Source organism: Momordica charantia (assembly GCF_013281855.1).
Source record: "Momordica charantia cultivar OHB3-1 chromosome 6 unlocalized genomic scaffold, Mcharantia_2.0 BLBB01000006.1, whole genome shotgun sequence".
NCBI classification, from domain to species: domain Eukaryota; kingdom Viridiplantae; phylum Streptophyta; class Magnoliopsida; order Cucurbitales; family Cucurbitaceae; genus Momordica; species Momordica charantia.
In genome coordinates, this window is record NW_028275164.1 from 8,699,139 (window position 1) to 8,715,914 (window position 16,776).

At 34.4% G+C, this 16,776-nt stretch overlaps 1 protein-coding gene, 2 non-coding genes and 1 pseudogene across 7 annotated transcripts; 2 read left to right on the plus strand and 2 right to left on the minus strand.

Moving 5' to 3' along the window:
* Nucleotides 1–4,389, plus strand: LOC148210640 (uncharacterized; annotated as a pseudogene).
* A 137-nt stretch (nucleotides 4,390–4,526) lies between these two features.
* LOC111021645 (origin of replication complex subunit 1) lies at nucleotides 4,527–14,855 on the minus strand. Of its 5 annotated transcripts, none has more exons than XM_088125704.1 (18): nucleotides 14,627–14,854; nucleotides 13,025–13,081; nucleotides 11,807–12,903; nucleotides 11,565–11,700; nucleotides 9,778–9,924; nucleotides 9,506–9,652; nucleotides 9,267–9,418; nucleotides 9,091–9,190; nucleotides 8,809–8,931; nucleotides 8,581–8,739; nucleotides 8,391–8,448; nucleotides 7,795–7,973; nucleotides 7,523–7,637; nucleotides 6,272–6,342; nucleotides 5,908–6,003; nucleotides 5,496–5,572; nucleotides 4,866–4,949; nucleotides 4,527–4,702 (listed from the first exon to the last, which is right to left on the minus strand). In XM_088125704.1, the coding sequence occupies exons 3-18, from the start codon at nucleotides 12,484–12,486 to the stop codon at nucleotides 4,639–4,641; spliced, it is 2,388 nt and encodes a 795-aa protein (XP_087981830.1). In that variant the 5' UTR covers nucleotides 12,487–12,903; nucleotides 13,025–13,081; nucleotides 14,627–14,854; the 3' UTR covers nucleotides 4,527–4,638. The 5 variants fall into 5 exon arrangements, with proteins under 5 accessions (XP_087981830.1, XP_022154363.2, XP_087981829.1 ...); XM_022298671.2 differs by lacking the exon at nucleotides 13,025–13,081 and adding an exon at nucleotides 14,300–14,401; XM_088125703.1 differs by lacking the exon at nucleotides 13,025–13,081 and adding an exon at nucleotides 14,296–14,401.
* LOC148210641 (small nucleolar RNA snoR28) lies at nucleotides 9,790–9,867 on the minus strand. Its single transcript, XR_015792063.1, has one exon. It is a non-coding gene; the product is annotated as a small nucleolar RNA snoR28 (small nucleolar RNA).
* A 1,381-nt stretch (nucleotides 14,856–16,236) lies between the features above and the next one.
* On the plus strand, nucleotides 16,237–16,318 carry TRNAS-GCU (transfer RNA serine (anticodon GCU)). Its single transcript has one exon. It is a non-coding gene; the product is annotated as a tRNA-Ser (tRNA).
* The last annotated feature ends 458 nt before the right edge of the window (nucleotides 16,319–16,776 follow it).

Below are 16,776 nucleotides of genomic sequence, written 5' to 3' on the forward strand. Positions count from 1 at the left end.
ATGGGAGAAGAGGTGATAGTTGATGGTGCCAAAGGAAAAGAGGGACCATTCGAAAGAGAAGATACTATCAAAGTAGAAGAAGTTGTCGTAGGAGAAGCAACAGTAGGTGAGGTAGAATGCAAATGAGGTAAATCAGAGGGAACAACGACACAGGAAGGAGGCAAAGAAAACGGTAACACAGGAATAGACGAAGAAACAGATGGCTGTGGAGCGGAATTTAATGAAGGAAATAAGGTAGAGAAGGGAAAACAGTGTTCATCAAAAAGAACGTGTCTCAAAATGTATAAATGGCCAGTGGAAGCTAGACATTTATACCCTTTATGTTGAAGACTATAACCAAGAAACAAGCACGGTATAGAACGAGATTGAATTTTATGATTATTATGTGCTCGCAAGGATGGAAAACATAAGCAACCAAATACTTTAAGAAAAGAACAGTCAGGAGGCCTACTAAACAACTTCTCAAACAAAGAAAGTCCATGTAAAGTAGTAGTTGGAAGACGATTTATCAAGTAAGCTGCTGTAGAGAACGCATCATCCCAGAAGAGTAATGGAATAGAAGCTTGTGAAAGAAGTATGAGACCCATATCAACAATTTGACGGTGTTTTCGCTCTACAAGACCATTTTGTTGAGAAGTATGGGGACACGATAGGCGGTGTTCAATTCCATGAGTTCGGAGAAAAGGAACAAAAGACCGAAACTCACCACCACCATCAGTTTGAAGACGGATGATTGAACAATTCAACGATTTCTCAACGAAAGACTTAAACAGTAAGAATGCTTGAAAGGCTTCAGATTTATTGTGCAGAAAATAAATCCAAGTGTGACGCGAATAGGCATCAACAAAACTAAGAAAGTAGCGAAAACCATTTCGAGAAGAAACATAAGCAGGCCCCACAAATCTGCAACACCCCATTGAAAGGGAGAAGTATATACAGTTTGAGAAGTGGGAAAATGAAGATTATGAGCTTTGCCAATGGCACACGCATGACACAAAGTAGCAATTTATTACGAGGAACAACAATATTACAAGATCTCATAACAGTTTGAACAATAGGCAAAGAAGAATGGCCAAGATGCCTATGTCATATATCCAGTACATAAGCATTAGAAGTAATTGGAGCATGTAACATAGGTGAATTAGAGTACTGAAGAACTGAATTGAAAATAGTTGGAGAATTATTATTGGTGGAAGACACTGAAAGAGGATTCTGGGACGAAGCTTTACGCAGCTCAAATTGATAAAGGCCGTCATGAACCGTCCCTTGAATGAGGAGTTGTCTAGTTGTGAGATCCTTCACAAAACAAGTAGAAGGATGAACTCAAAAAATACATGATTATCTTTTGCAAACTGACTAACACTAATTAGATTTTTTGCTATTTGAGGAACATGAAGTAAATTTTGTAAGTGAAAGACAGGTTGATAAGAATTGGAAGCGGAAATAGACTGTAAGAGTGCAGCACCAGTGTGAGAAATGCTCAAATTTTTCCCTTACCTATTTGAATCTTACCATTACCATGATACTCAGATCCAAGAGAGAAGTTCCCAAAGTCATTCGTCACGTGGTTTGTAGCGTCGGAATTCGTATACCAAGTAACATCCCGATTGAAATCATTAGCAACCATCATGGCTTGCATTTGTGGAGTGAAGCCTCCAAAAACACTAAAATTACTTTGAGCATGTGTAGATGAGGATGAAAAACTAGTGGAAGACTGAACTTGTGGAGGAAATCCATGGGAGAAACCATTCGAAGAGGGCTGACCATTATTATTAACATTTGGTCCATGATACGATCGTTCAAATCTCATATAGCAGCGAAGTGTCGTATGGTCAAATTTACCACATATTTGACATTGAGGTTTGTTATTCCCATTCCAAAATCGCCGATTGGAGAATTTGTTATTGTTATTCCCCTGTCCTTGATTTGAATTAGAAGAATTAGGGCTATTCTTCTTGGTCAATTCACTAAGAGCAAGGTTAATAGAAGGAATTAATCCATCCAAATTGACAAGACTTCTCTCATTCCGACCTTCTTGTTGAAGTAAAAGTTAACAAACCTCTTGAATCGTCTGAGGAGACTTTCGAGCAGAGATGGCAGACACTATGGAATCGAATTCAGGTCCTAATCCGACTAATATGTGCATAATATGATCATCTGCCAGAAGTCTCTTCCCTGCAGCAGCTAGAGAATCTACAAGATTTTTTATTTTGAGAAAATAATCCTTGAGATTCATACTTCTTTTCTTCATATTTTCCAGATTCGATTTGAGTTGCATTACTCGAGCCAAATTTTCGAGATGCAAACATACACTATAACAACGTCCAGATTTCTTTGATCGTTCGACAATCCAACATTTGCGACAAAATTTCTTCACTCATTGATCCAAACAACTATGAAGAAATAAGTTTGTCTTGCTTAATCCAGTGAAAATACTTCAGATTCGATTGTTCAGAAGTCGACGAAGTAACTCCATCACCATTTTGAATAAATGGTGAAGGTGGTTCTGTATCTAAATCAATATACTGTTCCAAACCATGCCCTTGAATTGCTGTAAGAACTTGAAACTTCCATAACTAAGTAGTTGTCATCATCCAATTTCACAACTGTGGTTTTTGCTCCCAGGATTGATCGTCTTTGTTGTTTGAACCATGCTTGAATTTTCTGGATTTCCAATTGAAGTGACTGATGCCATTATTGCAACGATAAAGAGCTAGTCGTTTGACTATGGCTCTGATACCAACACAGAAAAGGCACAAGAATATCATAAATACATTCCTTCAAATCTTATTCATTGATGCTAAATACAATAAGTAACAGAATAACGATTCAACGAAACTACTGTAACTAAAACCACTAAAATTAGAATAACTTAGGCTAACCACTGTAACTAATTAGACTATAATATTTATAAATAAAAAAATTTATAAAAAGAAATTTTACAAATGTGTTGGAACGCATTTCACGGTCATTTCTTCAACGGACGACAAAATGACTTGGATTTTTAAGGAAAAAATAAATATTATTATACATTATATATTAAAAAGTAGATATTTGTTTAAGATATCCATTAGTGTCTAGGGGATGATGGAGTAGTTTTCTTCCTTCTCCTCACCGGTTTACCTCGTGTTGATACGGATATTCAAAGACATTATTTTTGCGAATTGGGATTTAACCCTAAAACAAAGCTGTTCAAATTAGCAAGACACTCTTTGTACGTGATAATAAATCTAAATCTGGTGGTACCTTGGTGGAAATTTTTGCATTTGACAATGCTACTGGCGAATGGACTCTTAATGCTTACTTCAATGGAGGCCTCTATTGAATTGCACGTCACCATCACCTACACTCACTTATACCCAAGTCATATGCCGTTTGGATATAGAAGATGGGGAATTCTGACAAATTTCTTCCCCAACATTGGCAGGCCCTCTAATCTAACTCTTTCCATCTTGGATTTTTAAACCAAAGACTATAAATCCAAAGAATATACCATGTGTGGAAGATGGAAAAACAAGATTTGAGAAAAGTATTTGTAATTTTCAAACCAGAAACTCATCATCCTGACCCTATTGGACTCGATTTACTCTTGTATAATCCAAAGATTGGCAAGGTACATCAACATGTTCAACTTAAGAAACATTTATGAGTTCATCAAATCGACTCCTTCAATTTTGGGTCTCTCCCTAACATTTTAGCTAGGAATGTTCATGGGCAGGGACGGGGAAGCCATCCATGCCCCCCATTTCATTCCACATCCCACGAAAGGGATCTGGAGGAGATTCCCCAATGGAAATTAATTACTTATAAATTTTTTTACTCGAGAGAATAATAAGATTTTTTAGTGATATACAAAGTGAGATAGGACGGGGAACCATCCCCTTCCCCATCTCCATCCCCACTCGTTAAGCGGATCCCTACTGTTCCATCCCATAGGGAAAATGAACCTCCCTAATTTTAGTCGAGAATGATTGAACAGAAGTTTCTATTTATTTTATTTATTGATATGGGTTTTGGTACATTATTTCCTTTTATGCTTATTCCTATACATGCAGTTTCAAATTTGGTAATCCCATGGATCAAATGGGAACTTGTAATTTGAATTGTTCTGTGACATAAATCCAGTTTGAGTATGTGGTTAAGATGTGCATTTAGTATTTCATTCTTTGGCGTGGATTCAGGTAAAATGAAACATAATGCAGCAGCAGCAAACAATGACAACTTTTTAAGAAGACTACAGCTTACAAAGAGAACTGTAAGTCAATAATAGCATCGACCTCTCGACTTAGACCTCTTAAAAACCAAGAGTCATTCGGGAGGTGCTTGACAGTTTATTTGCATAATAACTTTTAACAAATATTTCATAGTTGTAATCAAGTGGCTTGTAATGGTCGAAGTTAGTATACAATAGAAATCATTGTTCGTAAGTACATAATTTTTGAAGGACGATCAACTTTAGTTATTCTATAAACAAGCCTGTGATAAGAACAAATTAAAATAACTTCTAAAGAAATGACAAGGCAAAAAAAAGAAGGTCTAATTGCTTTTTATAAATATTTTGGGAACTAAATGTTTCATATGTACAAAATTAAAATGATATTCTATATGATCAAACAAACTTGTTTCTTACAAATTGATTCATAGATACTTGTCCAACCATGGTAGATCCTTGCTGCCTTTCAGTGCAAATGATACATCATCGCTGCATTACAGTCAGAACGCAATTAAGTTAAATCACACAATTGTAATTATTGAGCTATTAGTTGGAATCATCTTTGTAATTAGCAATCCAACTGTGAGTTTTGAACAGCAACAAGGTCAACTACGTTTAGCTGGATGTAGAAGTTAGAGGTAATGAGACCAACCTTGGAAAATTAAGTTGCAATTTTTGTAATCGATGTTTGGCTCCTGATTCACATAAAATAATTCTGCATTCACCAAGCCTACAGCTGCAAAATTAAGAAATCACGAGAAAGAAAGGAGCGCTCAGTTAGTTAATACAGAGTGCCAAAGCAATGCAAGTGAATGATTTCATAATAAATACTACACATCCAGCTACCCCTTGAGATTAATCGACGTGTGCGCAAACTGGTCCAGACACTCACAGATATCAAAAAAAGTTACCCACCCAAAATATTCTCTAATAGTTTCTACTCTGCTAGATTAGATATTCTTTTCCCTTTTCATATCCTTTGAATATTTTTAGACACGCTAAGACACACCTGACTAACATTAAAAGACAAATATCTAATCCTAAAATATTTAGTCGTCATTTTAATATTGTTGTCCTGCCTCCACCCATCCCATATCATCAACCCTGTTGTAACTAGTCTTTTTGGGGTCCTCTGTACAGTTTTATTAGCCCATTTTGTCCTGGTTTTTATTAGGCCACCTTCATCTCTCTCACAACAAAATTAGGTTTCTTATTACAAAGATAATTTTAAACAAATGCATAATAATAATAATAATGTATGAAGTACAATGGAATCTCTTACCCAACTTTCAAGAGAGCATCATATCCTGGAAATTCCTCTCCATTGCTTGTACAAAGACACGAGACAGCCATGGCAAGCTGTAGCACAAACAGAAAACAATGAATGTATTTATAATATCAAACTTTTCTCTCCGAAATAACAAGTTCATTTTCAAAATCAGATAATGTCCTAAAGTTCACAGAAAACAAGTTTTGGTAGACAGTGGGCATTGAACTCTCCCATTGTCGACCTAACATTCCAATTAAGCATGTACTGAAACGGAAAAAGTTTATGACATAAAAGATTCCCATGTACACCAATTGAATTCAATGCCTTACTGTGAATTAAAGATCAAGATTTTTGGAGCTTTAATTGATATTCACTAGAGATGAGGAGAAGAAAGTAAGAAATATAGAAAACTTGAGTTATGGACCTTTTCAAAGGTAGTTTCACCCGTTCCAGTTTTATAAAGTTCGTGCACCATAGCAGTCAAGAAGATCTTACTATGCTTAGGACAATTCTTCATCACCTACACAGGAGAGAGCAAGTGAACACTGTAGCCGACAACTAAAAGATGAATATCAAGTGGCAAACAACTGAAATTATTAATTAATAATTTTTTTTAAATTGAAGCTTCCCGACATATAAAAACTCTAAATATTTGTTGAAGCAATGATTAAACGTGTATTGCAGATAAATGCTAAACATAATTTTCCAATATTATTTACCCATGCACCAAAAATTCATACTCTAGCAGAATATTGCTTTGATAGACTTAAGAAACTGAATTAACTTACTTGAATATGAGGTGCTTGAAACATTTCTCGAATCGCTGCTTCTACCTCAGTTATTCCTACATGTGTTTTTGCTGAGATGTAGAAATGTGAGTTCAAATGGCCAAAGACCAAATCGTGAGTAAATTTCAGAGATACATTACTTTGCACATAAAATTTCAGATGTTATTATTCTAAATGCTTGTTGCTAGAAGTAGGAGGTTGCAACCTTTGCGTTACTCTATCATACAATATACATGTTTGAGCGTTCTTATATCTAAAGTTTAAACATCTATACAATTTTAGATTTACACCTTTGTGTCACAAAAGCATAACTGGAGGAAGCTCCCCAAAACCCAATCTCCATTCATAGTGTCTTTTGGAACACTCAAGAAGAAACTCAAGCTGCATTTTTTTCACAGAATAATCAAATTTCAAGTTCCTCAATGCATGAAATATCTTCTACTAATTACTCCCACTTAGCTATCAAAGGATAACTTCATTGACTGGATAGTGGTGATACAAACAAATTTTAGAATTGAATTTAAACATAAAAAAGGAAACAGAAAGGAAGGTGACAGTGGTATAAAGAACCAAAAGTGCATCAAATGCATTAACCTCTAGGACAACCAACTGCTTTAAATTCAAATACAGAATACACCAAAATGCCAACCGATTTCTCAAAAACAATCAGAACAAGATCCGGGACTTGTGTCTATGACGATTTCAAAAAACAAAAATTAAGCAGATTGGCAATGGTTAACAGGAAGTTTTTCCATTGGTGGAATTCCATTTTCATGTGAAATATCAAGCTTCTCAGCAATAAGATTTCTAGCAGCAGTGTGAAAATCTTCTAGTAATCCTTCTAAACTTTCTCTCTTTTCTTTTTCTTTTTCCTAAGAGATGTACTTCTCAATTCAGTTTCAGAATCAGCTAGGTGACCAGCAAAGTATCCTTCTGGACAAGGGATGGAGCAAAGACTACATAGTTGTGAGACTCTACACTACATTACATAAAAGGATTTGGGTAGCTCCTACTTCCTGTTAGTAAAACTACTATTAGTTTTCTCTCTTACATGGAAGAGACGAAAATTTAGGAACAGTAGCCAAGACCTAATATTGCCCTAACTGCATCCAACGCAAAAAAATCGCAAAAGGATACAATGTAAAGGCAACAAATATCTGGTACGTTAAATTAGGCTTTCATTGTTTAAGGGCACTACATTTGGTTCAAAATATCTTGCAATACCAAACTTGACTACATAAGAATTTATACCAGTCATATCAGTGTTGGGACTCGAACTCAGTGACTTTATATGGTAATCAGTAATTTCAGCTGCACGCCTACATATCTCTAGAGCACGACGTGCGTCTCCTGAAATAGCAGCTACCTAAAATGATTTACACCATATGATGATCAAGTAAATAACAATCCAAATTATGAGTACAATATATATTATGCTCATAAATGAAACTAATTATTTGAATTATATGGTACATAATTCATTTTATTAATTACTTAAAATAAATATATAAGAAAACAACTACCTTTCTCGATGCAAATTCAATAGCTTGTTTTTCAAATGCATTGTTTCCTTCAAGGCGGCTCAAAATGATTTCTTGAAGTTGCTGATAGTTATAGGGGCCAAAGCAAAGCCTTTCAATACCCATTCGGCTTGAAATTCGAGGAAGCAACTTCTCAGGAAGGTCCATGGTGTTTGCAATTCCTGTATTAATCTCGATTAGAGAAAAGTTACTGAACTCACTCCTATTCAACCATCATTATCCTCTAAAGGCTTTATCGAGCACTATCTCATGTTCTGAAGGGACTTTTGTGAGGGTAGATAGAGATCCTGATGAAGCTCCAATAGCTAATGAATTAGGACACTGTTTACAAAATAGGTTTCGGAAAGGTCTATGATCACATACTCACACAACAAGAACCTATTTCTCTGAATGTGTCGTCTAAAGAATAGTGAAAATGCATCTTTTTAATCTGAACGATCTTAAAGGTTAAACCTATTGCCATCTTTTAATGCTTGAGAACTTAATTTTCTAAAAAGAACTTACATTACAGTGAAAAGAAGATAAAGTGATGATAGGAGACGAGAGCAGACCAAGCAAAGAGCACTATCAATGAGTACCTATCACAATCAATTTGGCTTGTGGCTTTGTAGGCCAATCAAGAATGTTGTATAGAACCTGTAAAAGTATAACAAAAAGAGATTAGAAATCAAGTAGCTGCTATCAGACAAGCATCGGCAAATAACAATTTCAAGATTTGGAATGAAGTAGCTCTTATTTTTAACAAGCATCAGAAAGTGCAATACTTACTGACTGATTTCTTGTTACAAGAAGATCAAGTTCATCAATGAGCAGAATACAAGGACGGGCATCCTCTTTGCAACTATTTACATCCGAAAACCGTTTAGTCAACAACTGAAGAGCCTTCTTCCAATTAATCTTATGCCCAGTTAATGCTTCATATATTACCTGAAAGAATATAAAGCATCATAAACAATAATCACGGTTGCAATCAAGTCGAGTCAACACCATCATTACCTTGTATATATTTTCTGGTGATGCCAGCTTTAGACCATTAACCTCCACAAAGCAATGAGGTCTTATATTTCCTGCATCAACTTTAGCCCGCAAGTTCCTCATTACTGACATTACACTCATTGTCTAGATTCAAGAAAAAGTTAGAACGTTGTTATAATATATATTTTTCTAAAGGCAAAAGGAAAAGGCAAGTTTGGTTTAAGTATCAAAAGTACCACTTGTAAATAATCCAAGGAACACTATAGCCATAATCAGTCACTGTCTAAAAGAAGTAGATACTACCTTGCCTGTTCCTGGAACACCATGGATGTACAAGCAACGCCCCAAACATTGATCATCACATATAGCACTTTCTATAAATGTAGTTATCTCCTCAATTTCTCTAAATTAACAGATATGTTTTGTCAAACATGAGAAAATAACCCATCAAGAAAATGAGTTATAAAATTTCCACTTACTTATTTCTACAAGGTAGAGACTTGGGTAATGACGCCAACATGAGGGTTGCCTTTGCTCTTTCCAATTCAGTCTGTTTGTGGCATCTTATATGCTCTGGGATCTTTTTTGCTCCTATCTTTTGTAGTCCACGAAATTGTCCTTTTTTTGAATTCTGCCCATGCATTGCAGCTCTCAATAGGAGTAGTTTGCATGATCAAAGTCATAATAAATTCATAATAAGAAAAAAAAAGATTCATACGGCAGCCAATTCATGGGTCGAGCTTGAGTAGATTCTAGATTGTAAACTTTGTGCTCTCTCTTCATCATATTCCACATCTCCATCTGAATCAGATTCTGCATCTTGGTCCAACTTCCAGTCTTTGTCGCTATCAACGGCTTCAGCATCCTACCAATGTAGAACATACAAATAAAATTTTAAATATATATATGAAACAGTGAAATACAGAAACCTTTTATTCACAAAAGTCGGGAAAAAACAGCCCAATGCTAATTCTACTTTCGAAGGCTTACCTCTTCTTTATCAATTTCAGCTAACCGTTTGAAACTATGCCAACGAACATCGTATTCATACTCACATAGAAAGATATCATCCCCTTCCTTAGCATTATAATAGTCTTTAGGATTCATGACTTGACACAATCTAAGAATGGATTCCATCTGCAAAGATTATATAGAAACTTTGACAATGATCGAAAGGATCTCTCCTTGCATATGAGATAATATTAGAGCTTTAAAATATAACTAAAAGCAGTAAAAGAGAAGAGCTAGCATAATTAATCATTTCTGGTACCAACTCTCTTTCCATCACGAAATACAAACAGAAACTTCAATCTAGTGAACCTTACTCAAACTTAAATATTTCTTTCATCCCGCACATATGCAGGAATAGCAAAGATTCTTCCCAGCTTCAAATTTAAGATAAGAAGTCTTTGGATGTAATCTAATCTTCTTACAAGAATCCAACTTGGTCGTTGCTAATGCTAAATGCTAAGACACCTCAAAAGAGCTTTATTAGGATCAATGGTTTCAACGAAGAATAAACACAATACGGCACGATCGCAATGACATTATTTTCTAAAAATATAGGATAAGGACATGGTAAGGCCACATTTACTAGAATATACATTTTTAAGATATATATTAGAAGGAAATCTAAATTTAACAAGCTTATGCATTTATATGCTTAAAAAAATAAGTTCATTGTATTTTACTCTCAATATTCATTAGTTTTGTTCTATTTATTAATGGTTTATTGAATAGCTATAAAGACCTTAAGTCAATCATAACGATGAAATCTTCTAACCCCCACAACATTCATCTTTACCACAATATTTTCCACTTAAGGACCCAACCTGCATAGACCCAATATTAACCTATGCAAATTCTTATTTCTTACAATCAGTTCTGTCACACATTATTTTCACAAGAACTAGAATGCACATGGTCTTTTTGCAACTTCTCATATCCAGCCCACATAAGTTCAAATTGTAGAAATAATTTAACCTTATATTATACCACCAGCTAAAGAAAAACTCTGGACTCCCCCACATTTACTGCATATTTAACCACATGTTATCGACTATTCTAATAGAATGCACAAGGACTATTTAATTTTCATTAGAAATAACTTCAAATTGAAGTAGAAAGACTTTGGCCTTATGTTTTACCAATGGCTAAAAAGAAATCCATAACTCTCCCACATTTGCTGCACATTTTGCCACATGTTACTCTGACATGAGGCTGAAATGCACATGGATTTTCTTTTCTTTTCTTTTTATAAAAAATTCCAATTGGAAACAGTAACTCCTTTGTCCTAGTTTACTGATCATTTTGAATGCAAGGATTCGTCTTAAAGAGTCTTTCTGCTTGTTACTATGCACTTACAAACTATAGGGATCTCCTTAGGGCTCAGTTGAATTGACGTGTGTTCTCCTTAATGTAGAACCATGATGGAAATCAGTCTTTCTTCAATCAGAAAAAGAAAAATTATGAGCATGAACAAACAAGTTTCGCGGCTATGATTTCAAGAATGATATGATTAGTTTCATTCACATATAACCTTGTTCTTTAAAGATGCCGCAACATTTTTTTTGCATAATTGCATATAAATGCCATGGGGTTTCAGTTGCATACATGACCTTTCAATAGATAAAACTAGCAAATATAAAGAGAAATATAGATAAAACAAGAACAGAAAAGAAAAGAGAAGTATCTCACATATGTATAAATTAATATAACGATGATCACTGAAGTAAGGAGATATTAACAGCTACCATCTATAAAAACCAATTAGTTACCTCAATATCTGCATAATCATTAGTTAAATAAAGCTCTCTCTTCAAGTTATGCGGTTGTCTTCCAACTGCTGTCTCTTCTGGAATTATATACCATCTAACCTTACACCGATAGTTACCATCTACATCTTTCCATAAACTGCACATTTCAATTAGTCAAGTAAACTAGTTGAACATACTAAAATTAAGCTGACATTTATAAACATTCAAAAATTTAATAAAAAAGTAGAGGAAAAGAAATCCACCTTTCAATGTGAGCAGCCCACAAGTCACCCGCCAGAAGCTTCTCCCTCATTGTCCTAACCCGTTTTTTACCCTCTGGAGGCTTCGGCAATTGAACCTGTTTGCCCATTTTATTAGCCTCACAAAATCCACATATCCAGTCCCCCTCAGGAACTTCCTTTAATGATGGCTTCAAACACTTCAAATGGAAGCCACCAAGACAATCATCACACTCGATCATTATAGCCTTTCCAGACTTAAAACACACTCTACACTCCTCAACTTCAGGGTCTTCGTCGTCGGAGCTCGCATCTTCTCTCCTCTTCAAATAAACATCCTCCCCAACCTCAAATTCACCACCATCAAAAACCACTTTCTGATAATACACCCTCTTCCTGGGTCTCCCACCCCCTTTGTGGATCCCCTCATACTCAAAATTCTTTGAAGCACTTGCTCTTGTGACCACTGCTCTCTGACTACAAGTTTTCCTCTTCTTCCCCTCCAATTGCTCAGAAGAGAACAGAACTTCATTCGAATCACTTCCACTCTTCCGCTTCAAATTCTGCCTTCGTCTGGAAGAATTCTGGATTTTCCCAGTTCCACCACATCTCTTTAACTTGAGTGATTTTGCAATTTCACTGCTGGTGGTCTTCTCTAAATGTACCGTTGCTTTTTCCACTAATCTAGTCGATCTCCGAGACATCTTTGAGTCAAATGGTTAGATTTCACATGGGAAACAAGATCACATTCGCAATAGATACATTAGAGGGGGTGGCTAAAGAGAGGGAGAGTAGCTAGTTTATTCCCATTCCCATAACAAGACACATTGTTCTGAAGGTGAGATTGGAGGGAAAGGTTTGGTGGATGAAGAGGACTGAATCGAACCGACCAACTATTAAAACCCAAACTGGTTCGATTCAGTTCTTTCTGGTGGGTACTATCGACAGAGCCAATGGACCTCACATCGGCGCCATCAAAGTAGGACAAATAGGCAGGGATCCAAATGGGACAACAAGCGGCAAGGCAGTGGGATACAGTGGTGAGGAAAAGGCTAATACTAACAGATAGTCCAAGTTGAAGAAGAGAGAGGATGTGAATGCCGCCCGTCTTCGAGAAATGCCTGAAATTTTGTTAATTACAGTGTATTCAAATAGGAGCATAGCTGTTATTCATCTGCGTATTACAGGTCTAACAGTACATGCATTATAGAGGAGTTATAAATGTTTATCCAGAATGCTAACTTCTGTTTGTATGTCAAAAAAGTCAAGTCCACACTGCTCAGCTTATGAATCAAAATCCTGTGCAAAGAAGGAAGCAAAAGAAATGCTTCAAGTTTCAAGCTTCAAGCAAAAGAAATTGCCTTTAAAGATTCACATGCTTTTTTTAATGGATGGAATTGGGCAGTTTGGTCACCAGTAGACTTGGTGGAAGACATTGAAATAAACCAAATTAGTCAAAAGGAAAACAAAAAAAATGCAAGGTAAATGACTATTTAACATTCTATTTTTTCTTGGAATATCTTGCAATGTCTTCCAATGCCAAAATCAAGCAACAGACCATCGAAGGCATTGATAGCACAAATATATTACAACTGCCTTGAAATAGACCAAAGAATCAAAAGAAGACAAAAAGATGCAAGACCAATGACTATTTAACATTTTGTTTTTTTTCCTCGCAATATCTTTGCACTCCCAAAATCAAGCAACAAACCATGAAAGTACAAGTTGGAAGGCATTGAATAACAATAATATGTTCCAATACATTGAAAGAGTTCAAATAAAAAAAAATAAAAAAGAAGATACAAGGGCAAGGACTATTTAACATTCTATTTTCTTTCTCGTAACTTCTCGCAATGCCAAAATAGAACAACAAACCATGAAAACCCAACCTCTAAACCATTGAATAGTAACAATATGTTCCAAATGGCTTCAAATAAACCAAAAGAACAAAAATATGCAACGCATAGCAAAAAAATTATTAGAACAAGATGGTACTAGTTTTGTAGGCATAGCAACAAAATTATTGGAACAAAAATGTAGTAAATTTAAAACAACTGATGGGATGAGCTTTGCTGTGAATATTGGTAATAGTCCTACCAACACATCATTAGGGGATGGGAAAAGGTTCGTGTTTTGGCCTGCTGAAATGAATATTAATCGTGTGGAGAAACGGCTTGAGGAGTTGGGTTTTTAGATCATCCATGGTGATTTTTCATGCAAAGCTGTTTACTGTAATCGATTGTAGCATTCTGACTCCAATAATGCTCAAACTACAGTTTTTTTTTTAGTTGTTATTCCTGTTTACTATGCAAAATATCATTTCAAAAAAGTAATGCTAGAAGTTGGCTTTTGTCCGGTCAGTGTTTCAGGAACTTCCATGTTTCCAATATGTTATCATTTTTCTTGTGTATGCCTGCAAGCATGAACTTAGCAATGCCTCTAGGTAGCGCTCTCAAGTTGCTTTTTATTATTTTAGAATACCACATTGCAATAGAAGGAAAAGGAATTTGAACCTACGATCTCCATAGGAAGAAACATTAATGCTTGACCACTTGAGATGTTACCAACCACAAAAACACAAGTTCAACGCAATTTTATAGCAACAGATGTTCCAACTCACTGCAATTAAAGAACAAGATCAAAAGAAAAGAAAAATGTAAGTCAAATCGCAATTTTACATTCGATTTTTTTCTTGCAACTTCTCGCAATTTCTTGCAAGGCCAAAATCAAAGCAACAAACCAGAAAACTCAAACTACGAAGAAGAGAACTCAAGCAACGAAGATGAGAACACTTAGAAGAAGAAGAAACTTAAAGCGAAGAACGAAGATGAAGAACTGACTTACCAAAGAAGAACCAAATCAGCGTGCGGCGTCGTTGCTTGAAGCTAGCTCACCGGAGTTCGCCGTCGTTGATTCCTTTCGCTTCGCCGTTGTTCGCGCCTGGAAAATTTCGCAATGGCCGCCGGACGTTCGCTGTGTTCGTCGCCTGAGAGTTCGCCGCCGTGGCCTCGCTCGCCGGAAGCAGATGGAAGGAGTCGTTGGAGGACGAGAGAAGGGCGTGGGTTTAGGCTTTTTTTAAGGTCAATAAAGTCTTTTCACCTCCCAAAATCCTAACATTATATAAAATTATAAACTAAAAACTGATTCAAATAGTCTTTAGGATTTTTTTATTTCAAGAAGAGGAAAAAAAGATGATTTTTTTTTTAATATTACTATCCTAATAAGCTCTCAATTTCTAAATCCAATATGTTAACCTCTCTTTTTTGTAAGATAATTGTTTTAATTTTATATAATTTAAATGATAATTATATTTATTTATTTTGAATTGTCTGATAAAAGATTAAGAAAAACAATTGTTAGAGGAAAAAAAAATGCCGTAGAACAAGATGTTTAAAAAGTTTAATTACAAAATAAGTAACAACAAAAAAACTTATTGGTTGAATAAACAGGTAAAAGTAACCAACCAATTTATTTGTGTTCAAATTGATTAAGATATTGATGGCTGAATATCTACCTATCTATACTAAAAAAAAATTAAGAATTTATAAGTTTATTGTAAATACATCAAATTCTTGTTGGAAAAGCCAACTTCAAAAGTTGCTCTTAATTATTTTAAATTAATAAGGAATAATTTGATAATCGTTTTATTTTTAAATTTATGTTTTTTAAAAATTAAATATATTTTCTTTAGTTTGTTATTTATTTTTTAAATATTTTCAAAATATAAGTCAAGTTTTGAGAAAAAAAAAGTAGTTTTTAAAAATTTAGACCGAGAAAAAAATCTTAGAGAGAAAATTTAAAGAGTAATTGATAAAATTTGTAGAAAGAAGAAAAAACTTAGAAGCAAATATATGGGAACTAAATTTTTAGAAAGAGATGACAGGAAAAAAAAATTAGAGAAGATAAAAGAAAATTAAAGGTATATAAAGTTAGAGAGTACCAAAAATTTATAAAAGAGAAAAAATCAAAATTTAAGGTGAAAATAACATTAATAAAAAGACAATTTTGAAAACTAAAACAATAACCATTTAAAAAATTAAATTTTTATTAATTTTTGTCAAATATCCCTTCAAGTAATTTACCAATGATTTTACTTTTTTTCAAAATCACTTATAAATCCTAATCAAACATTATGTTTTAAAATGAAAGTGATTTTGGCATAGTAAAAATAATTCCAGTATGTCAAAATCACTCCCGAACATATTCTAACTTTATAGTATTAATTTATAAAATATCGACTCTTGCTGTGATTTGATGCAATCTTTATTCTTTATACACAAGCTTTAAATTATTTAAACTTTTTTTTAATTCAAAAAATAGCAAGAGTAGTGAGCTTTTACCATTTTGTTTACAATCGAGGGTTTGGGTTGGCAGTCCGTCTTTAAAATGGGTGCAATAAGAAAGGGATAAATAATTATTTATATTTGTATTTAATTCAAAGCTAGCAACAATTCGTCGCTTTGGCCGAGTGGTTAAGGCGTGTGCCTGCTAAGTACATGGGGTTTCCCCGCGAGAGTTCGAATCTCTCAAGCGACGGTTTTTTTTCCGTGATATTCTTTTTTTCGTTCTTTTCCCTTATTTCCCTTTTTTTCCCCTTATTTTTTTCCGATTTATTTTCCCTTATTTTTTTTCCTTTTTCTTTCCCTTATTTTTTTTTTCCTTTTTCCCTTAATACTCTTTTTTCCCCTTAATATTTTTGTTCTTTTTTCCCTTAATATTTTTTTTCCTTTTTTTGGTTTGTTAACAATTTTTCTGGTTCTTTCTCTTCCCTCAAAAAGTTTTATTTTTTATTTTTTTATTTTTCTCTTAATAAATTTTTCTTCTTTCTTTTTCCCTTGATATTTTTTCTTTTTTCTTTTTGTTTCCCTTAATAATTTTTATTCTTTCTTTTTCTCCCTCAATAAATTTTCTTTTTTTCCCTTAATAATTTTCATTTTATCCTTTTCTCCCTTAGTAATTTTGCTTTTCTCTATTTTTTACTTAATATTGTTTTC

What these genes read in the sequence shown, in the direction of transcription:
- LOC111021645 (XM_022298670.2), bottom strand. Translation starts at nt 12,486, where the DNA reads ATGTCTCGGAGATCGACTAGATTAGTGGAAAAAGCAACGGTACATTTA. An exon ending in TGGGCTGCTCACATTGAAAG is followed by an intron (nt 11,701 to 11,806) that starts GTGGATTTCTTT and finishes TGAAATGTGCAG; the next exon opens with TTTATGGAAAGATGTAGATG. An exon ending in AGCCAAATTGATTGTGATAG is followed by an intron (nt 7,974 to 8,390) that starts GTACTCATTGAT and finishes AGATTAATACAG; the next exon opens with GAATTGCAAACACCATGGAC.